Genomic DNA, 20,233 nt, shown 5'->3' with positions numbered 1-20,233 from the left:
CAGACATTTGATTGAAATAATTGCTTCAGAACAATAAGAGAAAGTCAATACATTAATGCTTGTGCTCCCTGAGCCCCTGCTATCATCCCATGGAAACAAGAGAACACCAACACTAAGGAATATTGAGGTTTCAGCATTGACCAAATCATTCCAAAATCAGAGAGTGTCAATAGGTTAGTGCTGCAGGATCAAAGTTTTATTACTGCTTTCAGTAGGTGGCAAGGTTCTGTCTGGCCAGAACATGGCTGGCCAGCTTCAGATTACTGATGAGATTGTCACTGGCAGTCACTCTCCCTACCTATACAAGGAGGGCTAAGCTACTTACTAGCCTGCTCCTGAATGAAGCACCACCTGAAGTATGATATTTAATAGAGAAAAAGAGAAATTAGGGTAGTGGTGTGGAAGATGAATTCTGTTTGCCTTAAGATATCACTGCAAATGGTGGCAGTAATGACAAATAGTAAGCTGAAAAAATTTAGAAGCTGACTAACAGGGAGAGAAAGCAACCCTGCAGCAGAAGCAGAGGGACAGTGGGGGATAGTAACCTTCTCAGCTGTTCTGAGACAAGCCATCCTGCTGAACTCTCAGTGATCTCATTTGCATCCCACTGCAGAGCTAGCACACTAGTGACAGGTACCATTAAGGCTGTCTGTATTCTGAAGCCTTATTCTTGAAAGCTCGTATCTTTCTGATGCTTTTTGAAAACAGTAGCTTGAAAACAAAGGTGTCTTAGTCTCCATATGAAAGATATTCTTTGTGTATAAAACACTTTTAAATGGATGTAGTTCTGATAAAGTAGGGTGGAGTCTTTTGTTTTTAAAAATTTTAAAAAACAAAAACAAAACAAGAGTAAATAGTTTTCTTTCTGCCCTTTCTTTGTTCTCAAAATACAGAGCAACTTTTACTGAAACTTTAAATAAAAACAAACCAGACGAAGGCAGATACTAAACAGAGAAATTCACTTGAAAAGGTGAAAGAGTCAAAGGTCTGTGCAAACAGAAGTAACATTTCAACTACACTGAACCAGGTATGTCAGTATCTGAAGACTACAGATTTGCTCATGTCTACTGCAAGAGACCAAACTGAGTCAAGTGACAGCTTCTGGATTAAAGAAACTTTTGACCTGCCAAAGTAAACAGGGTTAATGGCATGATACGACATAAGTGGTAGAAGATGCTTTTCCCTTTGAGTATATAGCTCTACACTAACCCTAAGGTGTCTGTTCAGAGACGAAGTTACTAACTTCCTGAAGCTTAAAGCAATCAGTTCAGCCATAGATTATAAAACTGCTACAGGAATAACTAGCTGTTATTTTGCATTCTTGTGCTCTGTACTGGATCACACTAGAAGTTTACAAAGCTAGTCTTAAAGCAGCCTCAAAGACCTAAATAAAACACCATCATTGTCTATGATCATTACAGTTTTACTGAATGTGCAGTAGTAAATTCTTGTAAACAACCCCTCATGAACCATTATCTTAGTTTGTCACACGCCCTAGCCCACTAATAAGGACTCCGCAAGAGCCAAAACAAATGTCTCTCAGTGGAAGCTTCTATATAACAGAGAGGCAGATGTGTTCAACACCTCATAAAAACACACAAGGCTAAGTGTAGTCATCCTCCCTGAAAGAGCCACCCTTCTGGGTCTCAGGGGTCCAGACAGGATGCTCCCCCTCCAAGTCCCAAGATCTCCTTTGTCAACTCCCAGTGGTCCCATCCATTAATTGCATTAGGTGAAGCTCAGCAAAAGCTCGAAGTAGATCAACAGCTATCCAACCACAACAGCTATCCAACCACCGTAAGTGCATTTAGAAATAAATAAACGAAAGTCTGGTTTGAAAAAGAAATAGGAAAGTGCTTCTTAAATGTAAATAACTAAACTTCAAGAGAAAGTGAAGTTATGTGAACCCAACAGAAGTACTCACATATCCACTCATATCTAAATCTATAACGTATTTGTAGGGCACTAGCCATAGCACAATATAAGCATATGTACTAATGATGATCATTGGCTACAGTATGTGTAAGTGATTTATTAATCCCTTTTTTCCATTAACATCAGACTATGATCTCACTCTTGTGATAGCAAGCGCCCTCCATTTGCTAGAGACAGGTGAACCTCAACCCATTTGAAGATTCACTGCAGATGAGACAATCTCAAAGGATAAGATTTTGCCCCCAATGAAATTAAAACTAAAATTCTAATAAACTTCATTGGGGTCTTAGATTTCCCAATGCTACTTCCCATTTTCTTTTTGTCTTCCATCCTCAAGACTTCTGAAGTCTACAAAACAGTGCCCAGAGCCAAGGCTCTCCTAAAACCCAGCTTCCTTAAAGAATGTCTGCAATTAGGAAAAATATTATGAAAATCTCCTTCATGGCAAACCACATTCTAGGTCCAAGCCTTATTATTAAACAACGTAATCAGAGGTTAACAGGGACTAGATATTAAGAAATATTTCTTTACTGTGAGGGTTGTCAAACACTGGAACAGGCTTCCAAGCAAGGTGGTTGATGCCCCATGCCTGTCAGTGTTTGAGAGGCATTTGGATAGTGCCCTTAATAACATCATTAACTTTTAGTCAGCCCTTTAGTGGTCTGTCAGTTGGACTGATGATCTCTGTAGGTCCCCTCCAAAACTATTCTATTCTATTCTAAACTATTCTAACACCATCTTTCCCTGTGAAGCAATCCAGTCTCTCAAATCTCAGAAGTCTTGGGTTAGTTTACTTTTGAACAAAGGTGCAGGGCCCTCTTTATCTGATTGTACCAGTTTACCTTCTGTTCTTGTAGCACAGAGCAAGAATACACAGACATATTACAGTAGGACCACACCATTTCTTCTCTACAGTTGAGAACAATAGGCATTTCTGTAGGACACTGAGTAAATAATTTCTGTGTACTTCTTGGCCATGGGTGGTACACAAGCCCATTTCTCTTCAATAATTCTTTTTCTCCAGATATTTTGAAATTATTGCAACCAGTTACTAAAAGCAAGAGCTTGGTAGCTGCAGCCACAAAGACAAAATCTAGTTAATTCACATGGCACAAGAGAAAATCGTTGCAACAGCTGCACTTTTGAAGGGTCCCAGATAGACAAACATAAACTGCAGCTCATAGCCTCTCTTCACTGCACTGCTGGACAAACCTCCTCCTAGTCTGTATCTATGCAGTCTGGTATGTCCTAAGGATGGTATCACAAACGTTGTGAGTTCAAACATAAACATGCAGGCATTTCACACTGTGCTACAGCCAAGTAAAATGAAATAGCCAAATGACTAAAATGGACAGCTAAGGCAACAAAGCTGATGAACAGCCTCTAACCAGGTCCAGATGCTTTTTCTTTCTGCATAATTTGAAATCTAACATTTCCAGGCACTACATGCAGTTCAGCTCTTTTCCCTCCAGCTTGAACTTGCATGCTGGAACCAAACATTATGCTAATGATCTCCAAGGACCTGGCACTGCTGTTGCTTAGGAACAAAAGTTTCACAGGCTGTGGACAGAGAATTGAATAGAGGCACTGTAGCTGGGGAAGTCCTTTTTACCACTCTCTTCCCCTCAACACTCACATACACAACAGTTCCTTGAAGGGCTGCCATTTTCCTTCAAGGAAGTACGATTCAGTATTTACAGGCCTCTGAAAGGAAATTGTCCGGCGCTCTCCTGTTTTACAAGCTGAAAAACTGACTCATTACTCAAGGAAGAGCAGACCAGAGGACAACTGCACGGTAACAGACCATGAAGGCTCATCCCACACTACTGAAAAATACTATCAGCTTGTGACATCTGTACCTTGGCTTTTAAAGTCCTCCTAGCTGCTAGCCGGTAAGACCTCATGCAGGGGGGCAGCCTGACAGAATTGCTGAGATGAGAATATTTTTGTTTATCCTTGGTGGGCATTGGTTTTATAAGTGACCTTGCACTGTGTGATAGCACAGTGGCTCTGAAGTCATCTAGAAAAGTAAGAAAGAAAGAAATCCCCCAGTATCTATTTGTTCATGGTAGAATTTAGTCTAAAACAGCCTGTTAGCAAGAGACTACATCTAAGATAGTCAGTGAATTAATCTCTCTTCCACAATAGGTCGTATCCAACAACAAAAAAGTGGTAACAGGCTTGTAAGCAAGGAAATAAAATCCTCCCCTGGTTAGAACTGCTTGGCTTCATGTAAAATCATTCACTGTATGAATGCAGGTTTTAAATTGTACACGAAAGTATCTCCGTAGAGCTGGAACACGTCACCTCGCTGACCTCCTGATCCCAGAGCAGTGCTGCTGGACCAGGCAAGCCCACTCTGCAACATGCAGACTTCCAGAGTGAGGGGAGAGAGAGAAAACTTTCTTCACAGTCTAGTTTAAGAAGGGATCAGGATGGTTCTGTTCAGCTTTGGGTGCAGTGAAGTAGGAAGCAGCAACCTAGGGAAGGAAGAGAACAGGGAGAACCACAGAGGAGATCTTGAAACCCCCAGTGTCACGGACAGAAGGCCTGTCTCTTCCTGCCAGCACTAGGCTGAGAAAGGAAAGAGAAAGGTTCAGGCGGACGATTGTGTACCAGGGTCCTAATCTGTATTCTTCCAGCACTGGATCTCCTTCTTAGGGCAGGCCTAAGCTACAGTGGGTCATGGCAGGGCCCTGTGCAAGCCTTCCTTGCCTCACAGTCCTAGGCTCACAGCCCTAGTCCTGACGCTCAAGGTCTGTTCCCAGCAACACAAAGCACCACAGGCAGTGTGATACAATAGACGTAGATTTTCTCGTAGTTTCTCTGTCAGGTCAGCCTCAAAGCTCTGGACCTGTGAAACATTCCTAAAGCTCTAGGCTTTTAAAAGTCCAATCCAGACCAAAGACTTTGCCAGGTATGGATATAAAGGGAAAGAGTTTCCCGGTCAAGATCTTCTTTACCAAAAGCTTATCAACCTAGAAATGCAGCACCCTCATCCTTGGGCAAAGGCCTGCCAGCAGCTCGGAGTGTCAGAGTCTAGAGAAAACTACAAGTAGAGTTTCCTCTTGGCACCACCATTTCTTAGGCAGTGGGGCACACATGTACCTTTCTGTCTGCTAGCACCGGAGATGCACTGTGAGCATGAGATTGAACAGGCATAATTAAAATTTACAGCAAGGAGGGCTCCTGCAATTCCTGAATTTTTAATACCAGTGGCTACAGAACTGGAGCCTTCTTATGTGGAGCTAAAGAAAATGAGACACGGCTAAGTAAGCTCCATTATCTCCAGCTACAGCCCTGCGAAACACTGATAATTAGTTTACAAGCATACAGAGACAAGAGAGCTATTCATACCCTTCAAGCTGTCTGGTGCGCTGCAGTGTTCCTGCAGAACTGTAATGCTAATCCCTGTCTCCAGGAATGAAAATAACTTTTTTTTGTTTTTTTAATACATTTGAAACCTGAATACTACTTTTAACCCAAAGGAAATAGCCCTTAGAAAGTGTCAGCACACTGCAGGGACACATGTTTTCCTGATGAGTACATCTTAGAGGTCCAAGGTAGGATTTTTACTTGGGTCATGTCTCTTTTAGTTGGATTTTTAGTTAAATCATTTTAAAATCTGGGGCATTACGCCATGCATCATACTAAGTGATCTGTCTTCAGGAAAATTAATAATCTGTCTGGACTTCTAAAAGCCTGAAGGGCCTAGGTTCAAATTTTATAACAAGTCAGCAAAGGGTCATTGACAGAGAAGTACCCAAAAGGTTAAATTGTACTGCTACTTCTTACCAGCCTCCTACCTTCAGCATTCAATCTTCTGCACCAGACTCCCTCTAGTGTTCACAGGTACACACAGCACAGAGTAATACCAGGACTGGGAACCAGCATTAAGAGAGCTGCGCAAAAGGCTGATTTTATTTATCTATTTAAATTAAACTGTTTGGGATCAAGGAGAGCAATCCTCCCATCCCCTTCCCCTGGATTTTCAGTGAAAAGTTACAGAAAAAAAAATCAATAGAAACTGAACAAAATGTTTTCTGAGAGTTTTAAAGATGTTTTAAAAAATATTTAAAAAGATTAACATTTTGAATTTAGAAAAAAATTGTGTATTTCCCGCCAAAGTGTAAGGCAGTTAACCTGAAATCTTTTTCCATCAACTCCTTAAAATATGAGAATTGTGATTAAAACAACCTATTGTTTTGGTCTCCAGAACTTCCTGCACAATCCTGGTCAAATTATTTAAGCTAACATCCACAAAGATGGAGAATTGCATAATTTTCCATAGTAGAGTATTTCTGCGCTTCAGTTCCCAGTCTACACTATGGAAGGAATAGCATAGATACTGCCCTTGGAGCACTGTAAGATTAAACATAGCAAAAGGTGAGAGGCCTTGAGATATAACAGTAATATAACCCTGTAATTACTGGTGAGAGACAGAAACATGTGGGTGTAAAAGATTTAACTGTGTTTAAGTCTTTTTATAAATAACAGAAAGATTCAATTTTGGAACATACCCTCAGGGCAAGACCGACCCCACTGTGATGCTTCTAGAAGCACTTGCCTCATTACAGAGCTCCCAGGAGGACAGACAGTAACTGGCAGAGATCTCCCTTGTTTTTGCATCATTTTTGGCTATGGCATGTAATTGAAAGGAGCTGAATACCATAGTTGTAGCCTCAGCTTCCCCATCATGTATTTGCACATGATTAATGAGTAGCCAAAAAGCCTGAAGGGTTTGTAATGAAGTCTTTCTAATATGGAAATGTATTGTAGACAAATCCATATTTTGTTGCAATCATTCATCAAAGCTGTGATTTGTCTCTTCACAACTAAATGTCAGAGCACCCAGACCATCCCTGTGATTAGCCAGTCTAACCCATGCTCCTCTCAGCTCTCTGGCTGATAGAGACATTGTCGTCCATTTCTAGGGGATATTTTGTCACTAGCTCTAACTATTGGCTGTATTTGATGACCTTCAATTATACAGACAGGTCACCAACCATAAGACTACAGTGGACTACTACTCATGCAGGCCTCAATTCAAAGCACATAGCATGTGCTTAGCATCAGTAATAACCAGAATTCTGACCAGAACACCTACATATATTTTTTGAGGGCAGGGCACCATCACCACGGGAGTTCATCTATCCCACTGCATGTCTGGAAAGACAAGGTTAGAATATCCACAGTCTGTCCTTGAGAGCGCAGAGACACTTAACTGAGGTCTTGTTTAACATAAAGCAGCACAGACACTGACCCCTCCCTGTTCAGTCTGCCCTGCAGAAAATGTGTGAACTGCAAGCAGCCCTGGCAAACCTGGGAGCCCACTAAGCTTCTGAGGTCCCAGTTGCAGAAAAACAAACAAACAAACAAAAACCTTTAATCATTCATTTTAAACATTTCAGTTTTCAAGTCTCAGGTCCATTAAACAGGACGTTTAACCAACCTATCCTCAGAGGCCAGACCTGAAAAGAAGGCAACCCATTGGTCTGATAGAATAAGTACAATTTTGGATGGCTTCTTTTAATGCAGTCCTCAAGGGCTGAATTGAGACCCGTACATTTCAGCCAGGTCCTCAAACAGTGAATGGATAACAACACATTTTGTTCAGTTTCATTACGTGCTGGGCTCAAACCTGAACCTAGGGATGAAAGACAGCAAGTTTCTCCCACTTAAAATATTTCTAATTTCATCTTGTAATACTTATATTGCTGCATAGTGCAATGCAAGTGTTATGATGAAATAAGATAACATTTTTAATAATTAGAATTTTACCTACTCAAAATACCTCTTTCAAGAAAACCTTTTAGAGCTGCAGCCCCAGGGTTGAAAAGTCCTGAGCCTTAAAATAAAAAACAACTTCTGAAGAGTCTTGTGGTCACATGTTAATTCATGACTAAGTCATTATTTTGTTTTTATTTAGGAAGTCACAGCCACTGGTTTCAAAGTCTTTGCTGGGATTCCCACACTTCATCCAGATTCTGGTGTGTTTCCCTCTCTGAAGAAATATGGCCAAGGGGAAAGCAAAAGGACCAAAAGGGAAAAAAATTACCTTGAAAATTGCCAAAAATTCCATCAGAATCTCTTATGATGGAGGGCGCCGTCTTGACTTAAGCAAGATGGGTATCACCACCTTTCCCAAGTGCATTCTGAAACTGGCTGATGTGGATGAGCTTGATTTGAGCAGAAACATGCTAAAAAAGATCCCAAACAGCATCGAGAAGTTCCAGAAACTGCGCTGGCTGGACCTGCACAGTAATCAGCTCGAAGAGCTGCCCAAGACAATAGGTACACTACAGAACCTTTTCTACCTGAATATTTGCAATAACAAGCTGACAACTAAAAGTCTGCCAGAGGAGTTGAACCTTCTCAAGAACCTTCGCTTTCTCAACCTGGGCTTGAACTGTCTTGAATGCATCCCCACCAGCCTTGGGGCCCTGCAGGAACTGAAGGAATTAGGTCTCTTTGACAACTTACTGACCACCATCCCAAACAGTGTGAGAAAGCTCCCCAAGCTCAAGAAACTGAATGCAGAAAGAAACCCTTTCCCTGATTCAATAAAAAAAGAAGAGTGTGTTGACCCCATCAAACGCATAGAAACGCTTTACTTAGTACAAGAGAAAGACCTGTGCTGTTCCTGCCTGAAGACATGTCAGGATGAGAAGGACAAGATGAACAAGTTAAAGAACATAATACCCAGCCCCTCAAAGGAGCTCAGCTTCCCTTTACTCCTTACGCCAAATTCCACTGCGAAGGATAACCAAGAGCAATGGAGATTAAAAGGTGAAGATCCCTGAAATCTACCAAGCCCTCCACAGGCCACATCCCATACAATCCAGCGAAAACTAATAAAAAAGCTGTCCTCCTCCCTTTTTCTGCAGTTCTCTTCATTTAAAGATACCCAGTTTTAGAACCAGATCTGAATAGTCTCTAAAACTAAGTAACTCAAGGTCAGCACAGAACATGCTCTGTCACCTCCCATTGGAAGAAAGCTTTCTTTTCCTGCAGTGGTAAAACAGAGGGACATCAAGTTGGAATCTCCACTGCGCAATTACTATAACATGCCAAAACGTCTGTGTGCACATCAGTCACTGTCTGCTCTAAACATGCAATAAAGAGGCCATTATGTAGAAACATTATGGATTACCTCTCTAACCTCACCACACTGACTCTCTTTCCCACAGTAACCATCTGTGTAGACTTTACCAATAAAGTCATATTAAGGAGGTAATAATTATTAAATATGCACAGTCAGCTACTTAGCACGTTCCTCTTGCCTTCATATTGTGGATGCTGTACACTGGAATGCTTTTCAGAATTCTGGGGACACATTTGAGTCTTTAAAATAGGGGGAACAAACAGGTAAGTTTCTAGATGCATTTTTTTAAGGTAAGACTTATTCACACAGTTGCATTTGTTATCTACTGTTATCCAATGTTCCCTGGGTTTTACCTTATATTCAGGGAGTCTTCTGTTACCCCCTTTGACTTCAAAGCAGGTTGGAAAGAGCAAAATCTACAGAGATATGAAAGATAATATTACAATCATTTAAACAGTTATCTTTACACATTATATATGCATATATAATTTTATATACATATGATCTATTAAATAATGTCATATTCTAACAGCAACTTTCCTCCTGAAGGGTGTCACAGTATTTCACCTACCCACAACAAAACTGTGAGACAATACAGCAAAAGCATACATGTAATGTTAAGAAAGTGCCTATAGGCTGGATAAAAAGTTTGTTTCCCAGATAGGGCCTTGAATTGATATACAGGGCTACACTTTATGATCAGGTGGTTTAAGATGGTATTAATTAAACCCAGAGAAAGAGAACCCTCTCAGACATTTACCAGCCTCTTGGCAAAAAAGGCAGAAAGGAATACCAACTCATGTCTCAGTCATTCCTGTTTACCATCACTGGGGGTTTACTGTATCAGATATAAAGCCCCTGAGATACATAGGTTTAGTACCTGCCCCCAAGCGGCAAGACAGTCAGCTGAGGATGAAAACATTATCCTCAACTGTCTCAGCAAGACAACCTCAAGAGATGCATCTCAGAGCTAAGAGACAGCAAAGGTAAGCACTGAACAAAGTGGCTGGCTCTGGAGCAGGATCTGGTAATTCTAAGTAGCCACACTAGGCAGCCAGTTTAGAAAGCAAAAGTGGATAAATCTTTATTGGCTTTTTAAGCAATTCTCCATTAGAAACTGTTCAGTGATTTCAGGAGCACAAGGAAATTCTATGATTACTTAGAAATTAACAGTAACAGTCCTCAGTCCAGGCTGCAGAATTTACCAAAGGAAATACTACATACTGAGGTATTTTTCCTGCATAAAGAACAGTGAAAGTGAATCTAATGTAATGGCCCAAACTGCAGTGAAGGGGAAAAAAAGGCAAGAAAAAGTGTATATCACTTTGTATTCTTACAGACAAATTCCATAAAAAAAAAGCATGTAAGGAAAAAAAGTCTTTCCTATATGAAAATTCTATTGTTAAAATTTAACACCACACTAAGGATACAAAATCAGAGTCAGACTACAAAATACTGATACAAAATCAGTTTATTCCTAAAACATGTAATGGTACTTTGTGTGTTGGAATAAAGAAGGAAGAAGCCTTCTTTCCCACAGTACCGTAAAGTGAGGCAGAGGCAGCTTTCTGATCTCAGTGAGATTGCAATTCCCTGGGATACAGGGACGTATACCACAACACACCGCTGGGTGCTAGAAGAGCTTTACAAATGCATTAGTCCCCTTGACAAATCAATGGCAATATAATGCTCCAAAGAATTCACAAGTCAGCAAAAGGAAATTTTCATAGCTTTATGTCTAATCCATTAAAGAACAAGAGCTGGAACTGAAGAAAGAGCCCCTGGGGCAGCACAAAGACAGACATCTGAAGCTGGGATAAACAGGGACTATAGACAAAGAGTGTAACCTGCGTGTTCATATGATATTATGAAGTAGTGATTACCTCTTAAATATCTTATTTCGGTCGTTGTCATGGAATACAAGAAATCTGGAGTAGCCATTTTTGAAGAATATTTCCAAGGCGATCTCCTGGAAAGGTAAATCATTTACAGTTTGAAGAATTGCAGAGCTAATCCTAGTGCTGCAAGGAGTCCACTATGGCCTGCCCAATTCTTAAGGCCTTTAAAAAAAAAAAAAAAAAGGCCTTGACTTGGTATTAAGTGTGAAGCATAGCAAAATAGGCCTAATATTCCCAATTTCTCCAACTGTAGGAGTGGTCATACTGGGAAGACCAAGAGTGCAAATGCTCCTGCGAAGCAAAACCAAGCTCCAGATATTGGTTTTATCAACCACCACCTCCTGCCACTTCTGAAGCATTTTTGTCTTGAAATCTCAGTGTGATTAACATTAGACTAGTCGCATTAACTTCTAAATAGTTGAGGAAGACAATCACATGAAGGGGAGACGCTAAATAAGAGCCCCTTTCAAACAGCACATGTACTACTTCCTCAATGAATAGTGATCTCGATGGAAGTAACCAAACAATTTTAGTTTAGAAATGGAGGAGTAAGGAAAGTTTGACATTTCTTACTGAAGCTTTAAATAAGCAAAATTGAAACCTTCAGCCTCTTTTTCCACCATGTCCTCACACACATTATGTTGGGCATTTGCATATAAACCTGTAATTTACTCAGTGATCAGTCCCTTTTCCACCCCACCAAAGCCAGTCAAGTATAACTACAAATGATGCGTAGTGTCTAGGAACCCAGACGTGAGTTTCAGTCCAAATATGGCAGGTGTAATACAAACCTGAGAAGATAACTAAATGGCAACAGCCCATACATGTTTCATAAATTAAGTATAAAGCAGAAAGGCAATGTGAGAGCTGCTATGACAATAAACAGCTTGAAGCGTTGGATCTGAATCTTGGTTTTCCAAACCAAGTCTGCTCAAAGTGTGGCCATTACAGAATCAGGCTGTGTGGTTTCACAGTGTGTTGCTCTTAGCTTGGCTATGTGCACGAATAGGACATCAGCTCTCTGCTGCTTTGCTGCTGCCTAAACAACTGATCCACCTGTTCTCTAGGGAAAGCACAAAGAATTAGCTTTCTTCTTTCTTCTGTACTATTTTTTTTTAGAGCAATTTTTGGCATTGGGTCCTGGTGCAAGAATTTGAGAGTGCTACAGATGACTGAATTTTCAGGTCATTAATAGAAACAAATAATAATAAAACCACACACAAAACAACAACTGAAAAAAAAAAAACCACACACACAGAACCACCTATATCCTCCCCCTCCCACCACCCCTTTTTTTGTCCGAGGCTCATTCAATGACTACTTTTACTCATCTCCATTTTTTCACTTTAAGTCACACAAAACATTTCCATTTCACGTTTTAAAAAGTCCAAAGGCATACAAATACATGAGAAGAAAGCAAGATTCCACTGGCAACTCTGAATTTATTCACAAAATGGAGGAAGAGGTGACAGTTCTGTTACTCTGGTTGCTCATCAATGATGTAAGAAAATAACCTTCATGCAGTTACTCAGAGCAAGATTTAACATTCCTGTACATGCTTGGAGAGTGACCTAACCACTGAGATATAACATGCCCTGAATCAGGTCTGATCTACTAAAATTGTCCATTTTGCATACATAATTAAATATAAAATAAAACAAGGATGAGTGCCATACTGCATGACTTAAGACATTAATCAGCACCATTCTCTCAGTTTTCAAATTTTCTGAATGATTTCCTACTTTTCTGTTGAACTACCTTCCAAAAATGGACTAAACGAACAGGTACTTGTTTATGGCTGTTTCAAAACACTGTATTTTTGTCAAACAATACCTGTACATTACTCTTTAGACTGTACCAAAATGCTCTAAAGCAAAATACAGGCTCTGATGTTGCAAGGAGGTCTAGCTACGCTTCTTCCGTGATTCTCATCATAAGCTTACCTAAACCAGACAAAGCTAAAAGGGTACCAAGCCACTGGTAATGAGTAAGTTCTGGGTAACACAGCTAAAGGCTGCATTATGATTCAGATACTGACTCATATGCACAAGTTACTCCAAGAGGCTCGGGGTAGGTAAGTGACACACACTTGTAGCCCACTTATGTCCACCTCCACTGGTATATGGGAACTATTACTGAAAAATTAGACACTTACTGAGATCTTCAATCAAAACAGGACTTCAAGACTTATTTTCAAAAATACTGAGATAAACCGTAAAGAACATTATCAGCCTAACAACTAATGGGCCTACCACTCCAGTGAGGGTGGTTTTTTTCTGAAAGAAATCTCAGCAGAATTAGTGAAAATTATGTAAGTAGTTTTCAATTACATGCCATTACTGATGCTGCAGCTTTCATTCGAATGACCAGGCATGTTAGTTCCTACCTGCAGAAGGAAGCGCATCAGACGAATCTCTTTTATATCATGATACAAGTAACGGGAACACACCTGGTCTCCCACTGCATGATCTTTATGACATAAGTTGAAAATGAATGGATCACTGATGCTGTGAAAAAAGGAGAAATAAGAAAAATGAATTTCAAACAAAGAAGATCAGAAAAACCTTTTTGAACATGGCAAGTCCTCTTTCTAAAGAAAAATAAAAATATTAAGAGATAGCATGATCAGCTGAGGTATAGATGAATCAAAGATAAAGGCAAATACTGAAGGAAGATTCTGTACTAGTACTTAATAAAAAAAACAACAACTTGTGGAGGCTGAGGGTAGATTTGTAATTATTTTAATGTATGCAAATACGCAGACAGCAATGTTTTGCACACAGTTAAGTCTAAAAAGTAGCAATGAAAGGAGTTCGGTGTGTCAAAGACAAGCATCATGTGGACATACTGCTGCTATAAACAGCTAATAATTGGAACTAATAATTAAGCATTTAATTCATTATTACTTTAGGTATGTACATGTACTACAACTGATATCTACAATCTATCCCACAGCAAGTCCCATAAAAAAAAAATCAACCCAAGTCATTTTATCAGATTCAGTCCAATCGATATGTAAGTCACCTGATCAGATTGACTGTTATTGGACTTAGTAAGAATCGGATGCAGAGCAGACAGACAGTCATGGAATAAAAACACTGAGTTACTCACTGTCCCACTGGGCTTTGCACATGAACACACAGTATGAGCAAAGAGCTAAGTCTAACAGACTCATTTTCAATATTGATCAGTATCAATAAATCATGAGTCAAAGATGATAGCATTGTGCCAAATATTAATTATGATTCTCTCTGTCTTGGAGAAACAAGCAAAAACTTATTAGACAATGAAGTGAAAGGCTCTTGTAACGACTATTCCATATGAATAAAAGATGGGAGCCAGCCAGAAAGGAACATTAACAACACTTTAAAAGAATTGAAAAAAAAAGAAATGTGTTAGACTGCTCACCATCTCCATCTGTTGGAGTTGGGAGTCCTTAATGTACCTCCAAAGACTATGGACAAGCATCTACAGTGAATTAGGTTAAACAATTCTGCAAATATGGAAACAATGGCAAACTTCTTGCTGTGCTAATATTGTTTTTGAAATCCCCCAAAGTCTGTGAGAAATCTAGGGCTGCATGTGTCAATTCTGTAGTTAACAAAGCAGATCTCTGGGAGGAAAGAATGACTCACCTGGACAAGCAGTGTCGTGTACAGTAGACCTCTTCTAGAGGGGATAATACAAAGCACTCGCAGATGTAGAAGTGCTCTTTGCCAAAGAGCAGCACTCCTTCCAAAGCTGTATGTCCCTGCACAACTGCCACAGAGCACTTGAAAGTAACCTAGTATGGAAGTAAGCGTAACAAAGCCAGGAGTGGGTAACACAAGAGACAGGGACAGCAGGGAGCAAAACCCAATGATGCAGAATGACATATTTGTACCAAAACAGCTGCCCTCTTGATTGGCAAATCTATACAGATGCTGCCACAAAGTCACCACGTGATTGACAGTGCATGCCTCTCTGGCACTAGTAGTGGCAAAGTCTGATGTTCTTCCCACCCCCCCCCCCCCCCCCCCCAGTAACTCTGCCCCTTCCCCGTCTATCTGGGGCTGTATTTAACAACATCACTATAGAACATAAGGGGCTTACAAATGTGGAAGTCAGCACTGCAAAGCCTTGTCAGCAACAGTGACTCTACAAAGACAGAGAGTTGAAGCGCTGGGGAAAGAGTGACTTACACAGCATCATGCATAAGAACAGTGGCATATAACAAATATATATTTACAATGCAGAGAAAAGGCAAATACTTTTGAAAATGAAATCTACACTTGAAAAAATCCTCCAAATTGATTCCAAGGAGCAAAAGCAAGGAAAGGATCTAATATTTTTGGTATTTATCTCTCCAAATCTGAGTAACAAAACTCCTTGCATTAGCATTTTGCCTTCCTATATTATACAGGATACCAGTCAAAATATATGAGTCTATGATTCTAGCTGCTTTAAAATAAAGATTTAGTTAGACATTCTGGAATAGTAAAAACAAAACAATCAAAAACAAAAAACACACCTTCCTTGGCATCCCTAAGATTCACCTCCTTTTTCTTACTCCTGAGCAATCTAACTTGGGCCTTAAAAATGGAGGAATTTCTAACCCACAATTTAGATGTGTTGGGAATTTTTCAACAAAATAGTTCTTCAGTATATATGCCAGTTCATAGAAAGTTTTCTTGGGATTTGACCACTTTTGATGGAGAAAAAAAGACTCATCTGGAACAATTTTTATGGCTGAGATGGTGCAGAAAAAAAAATATAATAAAAAAAACACAACAGACCAACAGATAGACTAGAAGAGCCTAATGAATTGAAAAATTATGTGGGTTGTGAGAAACTTAAGAACAAGTTCTGATTTTAAATCAAGCAGTACTTCATTGAAAGGAATTTTCCTAACATTTAGAGGCAAGATGCTCCTTGTTCTTCTTGTGTGTTGATTCAATCTTCTACATATACTCAGTTCAAGAAAAGCAAACAGTCTACTGACTAGCAGAGTTAACTGGGAGGATGATCAAGGCCAACTCACTGCTATTCCAGGTTTGGACATGAACTTTGAGCTGGCATCTTCTACATTCCCAAGAAAGGATGCAGAAGCTAGTCACCATCCTATTAGCCTACTCACAGGTGAAAAACCCTTGAAAATCCCTTCATAATACTACAAAACTGTGAAATTCCCCAAACTTTAAAATCCTAATACTGCATTATACACTAAAAAAGGATTAAATCTGAGAAGTATTTACATAACAAGAACTTTGCTGGCTCAGAAATCTATTGCAATGTTTTTGAGAGAACGGATTGACAAGCATGGGAAGTAGCACAAAGCAGTTTATTCTTACAATCTCAATACTCTTACCTCTACCAAACTTCACCAGAACTAGGGTCCTGTATTAATTTTTTGCACATGCAAAAATGACCCAGAAATAGCAGGGGTTCTAGAAAATCATATGAAGTCTCAATATCACTATAATAAAAATATATAGAGTAGGTTTGCTTCTCTAGAGTCTGCACGTTTCAACTGGCTTTCTGCCTTTGTTCCTATTGTACACTATTTCTGGAAGCAAACCTACAGTCTTCCTTGCCTCCATCGCAGAATGGGCTGACTCAGGTCAGCTGAAACAGACCTGCACAGCTATATAAGCTTTCAGTCTTGGATGCCAGCATAACTTGGTGAAACTATTAGAAGTTTTCTGTTTTAAAATTCAGTACAGAATGAAAACAGTATGAAGTGGAAAGATGCAAGAATTCAAAAGGGTGATTACTATTTTGATCAATATTTAAAATTGACATCAATAATAAATAAATTCATTAATAATTCAAATAAAACCTTGCTTCAACATTTTATTTTATTTTTACTGAAAAGCGATTCTTTTCACCAACAAAATGGAGGGGTTTCATTTTAAAATCACTTGGATGGGAACAGAAGGTTGGTTACATTCTGGGGTAAAACCAACAACTTTGGAAGATTACTGTGTGCAATTTTTGATGAAAATCCCCTCACTCTCTTCCTCCTTCCACTCCAAATTATTTTTAAGAGGAATCTAGCATTTCCAGTCACCTCTCCCACATATCCCACAGGAATGCCTGTCTCCGCAGGGATATGCCACCACAGAACTCTCTGAACCGTACCCACGTGTGCGCAGGCCATTACGTGGTTAGAGGTATGTATGCTTGCACTGAGAGTGCTGGGGAATTCTGCTCACATTAGTGAACCACAGGGCTTCCTGAAGTAATTAAATAGCAGAAAGATTGCTTCTTCCCAAATGGAAGGTAACTGAATAATGAAACATCAGGCAGTTGCATAAAATAGCTAAATGGACACAAAGTTGAAATCCAGACTTCTAAGAAATCTGCCTCAGCAAATCCAGCACTCTGATCCACATCAAAGAGCCGTTTGACCAATTTCACTCTAACTCTGCTGCTTTTTAAATTTTATTTATTTTGTTCAGTTGCATATATGGCTATCATGGGACTCTCAGCAGACAGCAGAAGGCAGGGACAGACGGAAGTGTTGTAATAAGAAAGGAGATTCTCAAGTAGATCTAGGCAGGTAAGCATGGGTAAAGGGGAATGGGCAGGGAGAAAAAGGCAGAGCAAAAAGGGAGCAGAAAGGTAGTAAGAAAAACAGCAAAGGAAAACAAAGGCAAATATGACTTACGTCTTTAACCCTCTTAATGTGGAATATGAATAGGGAAGAGCAAAGAGCCTACAGGAATAGGGATATGGGACAATTCAAACCAGAAATATGGAACTGAAAAGCGTGTAGGGTGAAGCTTGGGAAGCAGCTGGGTAAGTCCCAAAATTGTGCAGTTTGGAGTAGGACTAACATGCCAATAAAGCTAAAAGCACTCATGTGAATCCAGCTGTCCTGTTTACAGCTTATACTAATCTGAATACCAGTGTAAGACACGAGGCACAGCAGGTAGACTCTTAGCCATATAGATAGAGCAGTCAGGTAAAGCACTCCAGTGAGACCCCTTTGTCTGTATGCATGGCATAAAACCACATGCTGGCCAGCACAGGGCAGCAGGCAAAGCTGCTGCTGGAAAACAGCAGAGACAAGTCAAGAACGGTTAGCAGGGAAGACCCAGGCAGAGCCATGAGATTGGTTGAAAACCTTAGAAAACCTGCAGCTGACAGCCTAGATAAATTGCAGCAGGTGACAGTGGTCAAACTCTACCTACAATTCCTGGACCTTTATCCTGGATAAAGGCTGCACGATGTGCAAGGAGGAGGTCCGCCTCAGAAAGTGTTTCCAGCACAGCAGGAGCACCACAAAACCACAGTCTCAGAGCTGTACTGAAAACATTGCCAGAGTGAAAAATTCAAACTAGAGATAACAGAGATCACGTGTGTGTGTTTGGGAGGCACACGGACTGTGAAGGGGGCCTGCACGCAATCACTAACATGGTGTGGCACAAATAACCACTATGGTACTCCACCTAAGGCAGGATTGGGACACATTAGCAGGCCTTGAGAGGGAAAGAGCATATACTTCTCCTTTAAGACCCTTTAAGGCCTATTAAACTCTAAGCCCAAGTACATTCCTGCCTTCTGCACTGTCAAACCACTAACAGTCACTGGTGCCAAATCCATTTCTTCATTTTGTGTTAACACCCCCAACAGAATTAAATATATTTGCACTGTTAGAAATAGTAGAGCCCTTGGGCTGAGTCAGTTCTTCTCATTTGGACAACAGGGTTCATTTTTCTTCCAGGTGACTAATAAAGATCTGACAGAGGTGTACTAGAGAACCCCCACCAGGACAGTCTTGTACCTAAAAGTCTTGCATTGAAATACCAGGCAGCTTGAAATTACCACAGATTAAATAAAAACTTTCATTTTCTGTCAAAACAGAACAGAATCCAGTTTACCAGTTACTGGAATCATTAATCAATGATGCAAAGGTGACATAAAATAATTGAATAATTACCTTCTAAGGTATTGCCTGAAGCTCTGCATCTCTTGATTGCTCTGTTCATTCGTATGTACAAAGGAATTAAAGCTAAAGGCATGTTGTTTTGTGTGTGTGTGCACATGTCTTCTCTCCCTTTCTCTTGTTTTTCAGAAGAGCTGTTTGTAAAGGCATCCAGTTGCATTTAAACAAACAGCAATAAAACCACACCTGCTTGGGAGTTCAGGAGCCAGATTTCCAAAGGAATTACGTTCCTGAAGATGCAAGCAGTCTTTACAAGGTTTACAAAAACACCAGAGGAGGTTAAATCTATTCCTAGAGACCCTGGCAGTGTTAGTATTGCCCTTCCAGGGAAAAATCTAATGCAAGGAAATTAAAGTCACAAAAACATGTCAATGGAACGTGCTTACCCATGTCACACACCCTACTGAGCACAACATTTTTACAACGTGAGGACAAAAGAACGGCTACTCGTGAGTCAGTTTGGAGATCAGTCTGAATAACTATCCTGATTATTAGTAGCAGAAGCTTAATGAAAGAGTATAAGAAACATGCTAGGTATGGCATCTTTCTTGATCTTTATGTATCTTCTCAGCAACCAGTGGCTTAGGGACATTCTGAAGCCCCTTCTTCCTTTTTATTGCCACATCTTGTATTCCCCTATAAACACTCACAGCCAACTCTAATTATTTGCTCAGAGATGAAATCTGTGGTTATATACTATTTCTGTCCTTTCTGTTGTGTATCAGGGTGTATTAACTACAACGGATCTGTCAGTAAAGTAGGGTCAATGCCACAGAGTTTAAAATGACTAGGAATATATGAAACAGAATACGTTGCTTTCAAAATTTTTGCTAGGAAAACAGATGCATGCTTTCATGGTGACAGGCATATAGGTCCATCTTTTAATGCCACTCACAAGACCTTTCCTGCAATGTTTGTTAGTTTGCTTGTTGTTGAAGACTCATCTTACTTTGAAACTGTCACACACGCACCTCATTAATCACAACTTAAGAATAAGTGACAGGTTGCTTCATTCTCCCCAGCTGCTCAATGACCAAAGGAAACTAAATCCACTTGACCTAGTCTTTCATGGTAGGGGCTCTAGGCTCAAGTTTGATCCCATCTGAACTGTTAAAAACATTGGCTCAAATTCCTTCTGCCTGGGTTTGAGTGAAACTATTCTAATGCCAGAAAGATAGCAACAAGCCTTGTGGTGACAATTTTGCTTTGGAAGACCCACAACATATACACTTTTTTTCAGGTAGCCTCTATCCACCCTTCCTCTCTCTCTCCCCCATAATCTGCTGGAGCAAAAACCCTATGTGCAGGAGTTGTTCCTTCAGTGTGCACTTACCAGGTTTTAACAACTTCCCAAATGCTACAGGG

The 20,233-nt window shown here is 40.1% G+C and overlaps 2 protein-coding genes across 5 annotated transcripts in view; one reads left to right on the top strand and one right to left on the bottom strand.

Moving 5' to 3' along the window:
• Positions 1 to 20,233, bottom strand: part of WDFY4 (WDFY family member 4) — a 134,873-nt gene that overhangs the window by 29,670 nt on the left and 84,970 nt on the right. For all 4 annotated transcript variants that reach the window (XM_080596959.1, XM_080596960.1, XM_080596961.1 and 1 more), the window contains 4 exons: positions 14,574 to 14,722; positions 13,325 to 13,445; positions 10,924 to 11,009; positions 9,394 to 9,456 (listed from right to left, as the gene is read on the bottom strand). In XM_080596959.1, the coding sequence (XP_080453085.1) occupies positions 9,394 to 9,456; positions 10,924 to 11,009; positions 13,325 to 13,445; positions 14,574 to 14,722 (419 nt within the window). The remainder of the gene's footprint in view (positions 1 to 9,393; positions 9,457 to 10,923; positions 11,010 to 13,324; positions 13,446 to 14,573; positions 14,723 to 20,233) is intronic.
• On the top strand, positions 3 to 9,387 carry LRRC18 (leucine rich repeat containing 18). The gene is made up of 2 exons (XM_080597014.1): positions 3 to 3,827; positions 7,865 to 9,387. The coding sequence occupies exon 2, from the start codon at positions 7,950 to 7,952 to the stop codon at positions 8,736 to 8,738; it is 789 nt and encodes a 262-aa protein (XP_080453140.1). The 5' UTR covers positions 3 to 3,827; positions 7,865 to 7,949; the 3' UTR covers positions 8,739 to 9,387.

This window comes from Anser brachyrhynchus (assembly GCF_964034855.1).
Source record: "Anser brachyrhynchus genome assembly, chromosome: 6".
Classification (NCBI taxonomy): domain Eukaryota; kingdom Metazoa; phylum Chordata; class Aves; order Anseriformes; family Anatidae; genus Anser; species Anser brachyrhynchus.
This window is presented reverse-complemented; position numbering and strand designations above follow the sequence as displayed.

Bases quoted from the DNA above. Each gene is read 5' to 3' on its own strand.
- LRRC18 (XM_080597014.1), top strand. From the start codon at position 7,950: ATGGCCAAGGGGAAAGCAAAAGGACCAAAAGGGAAAAAAATTACCTTG.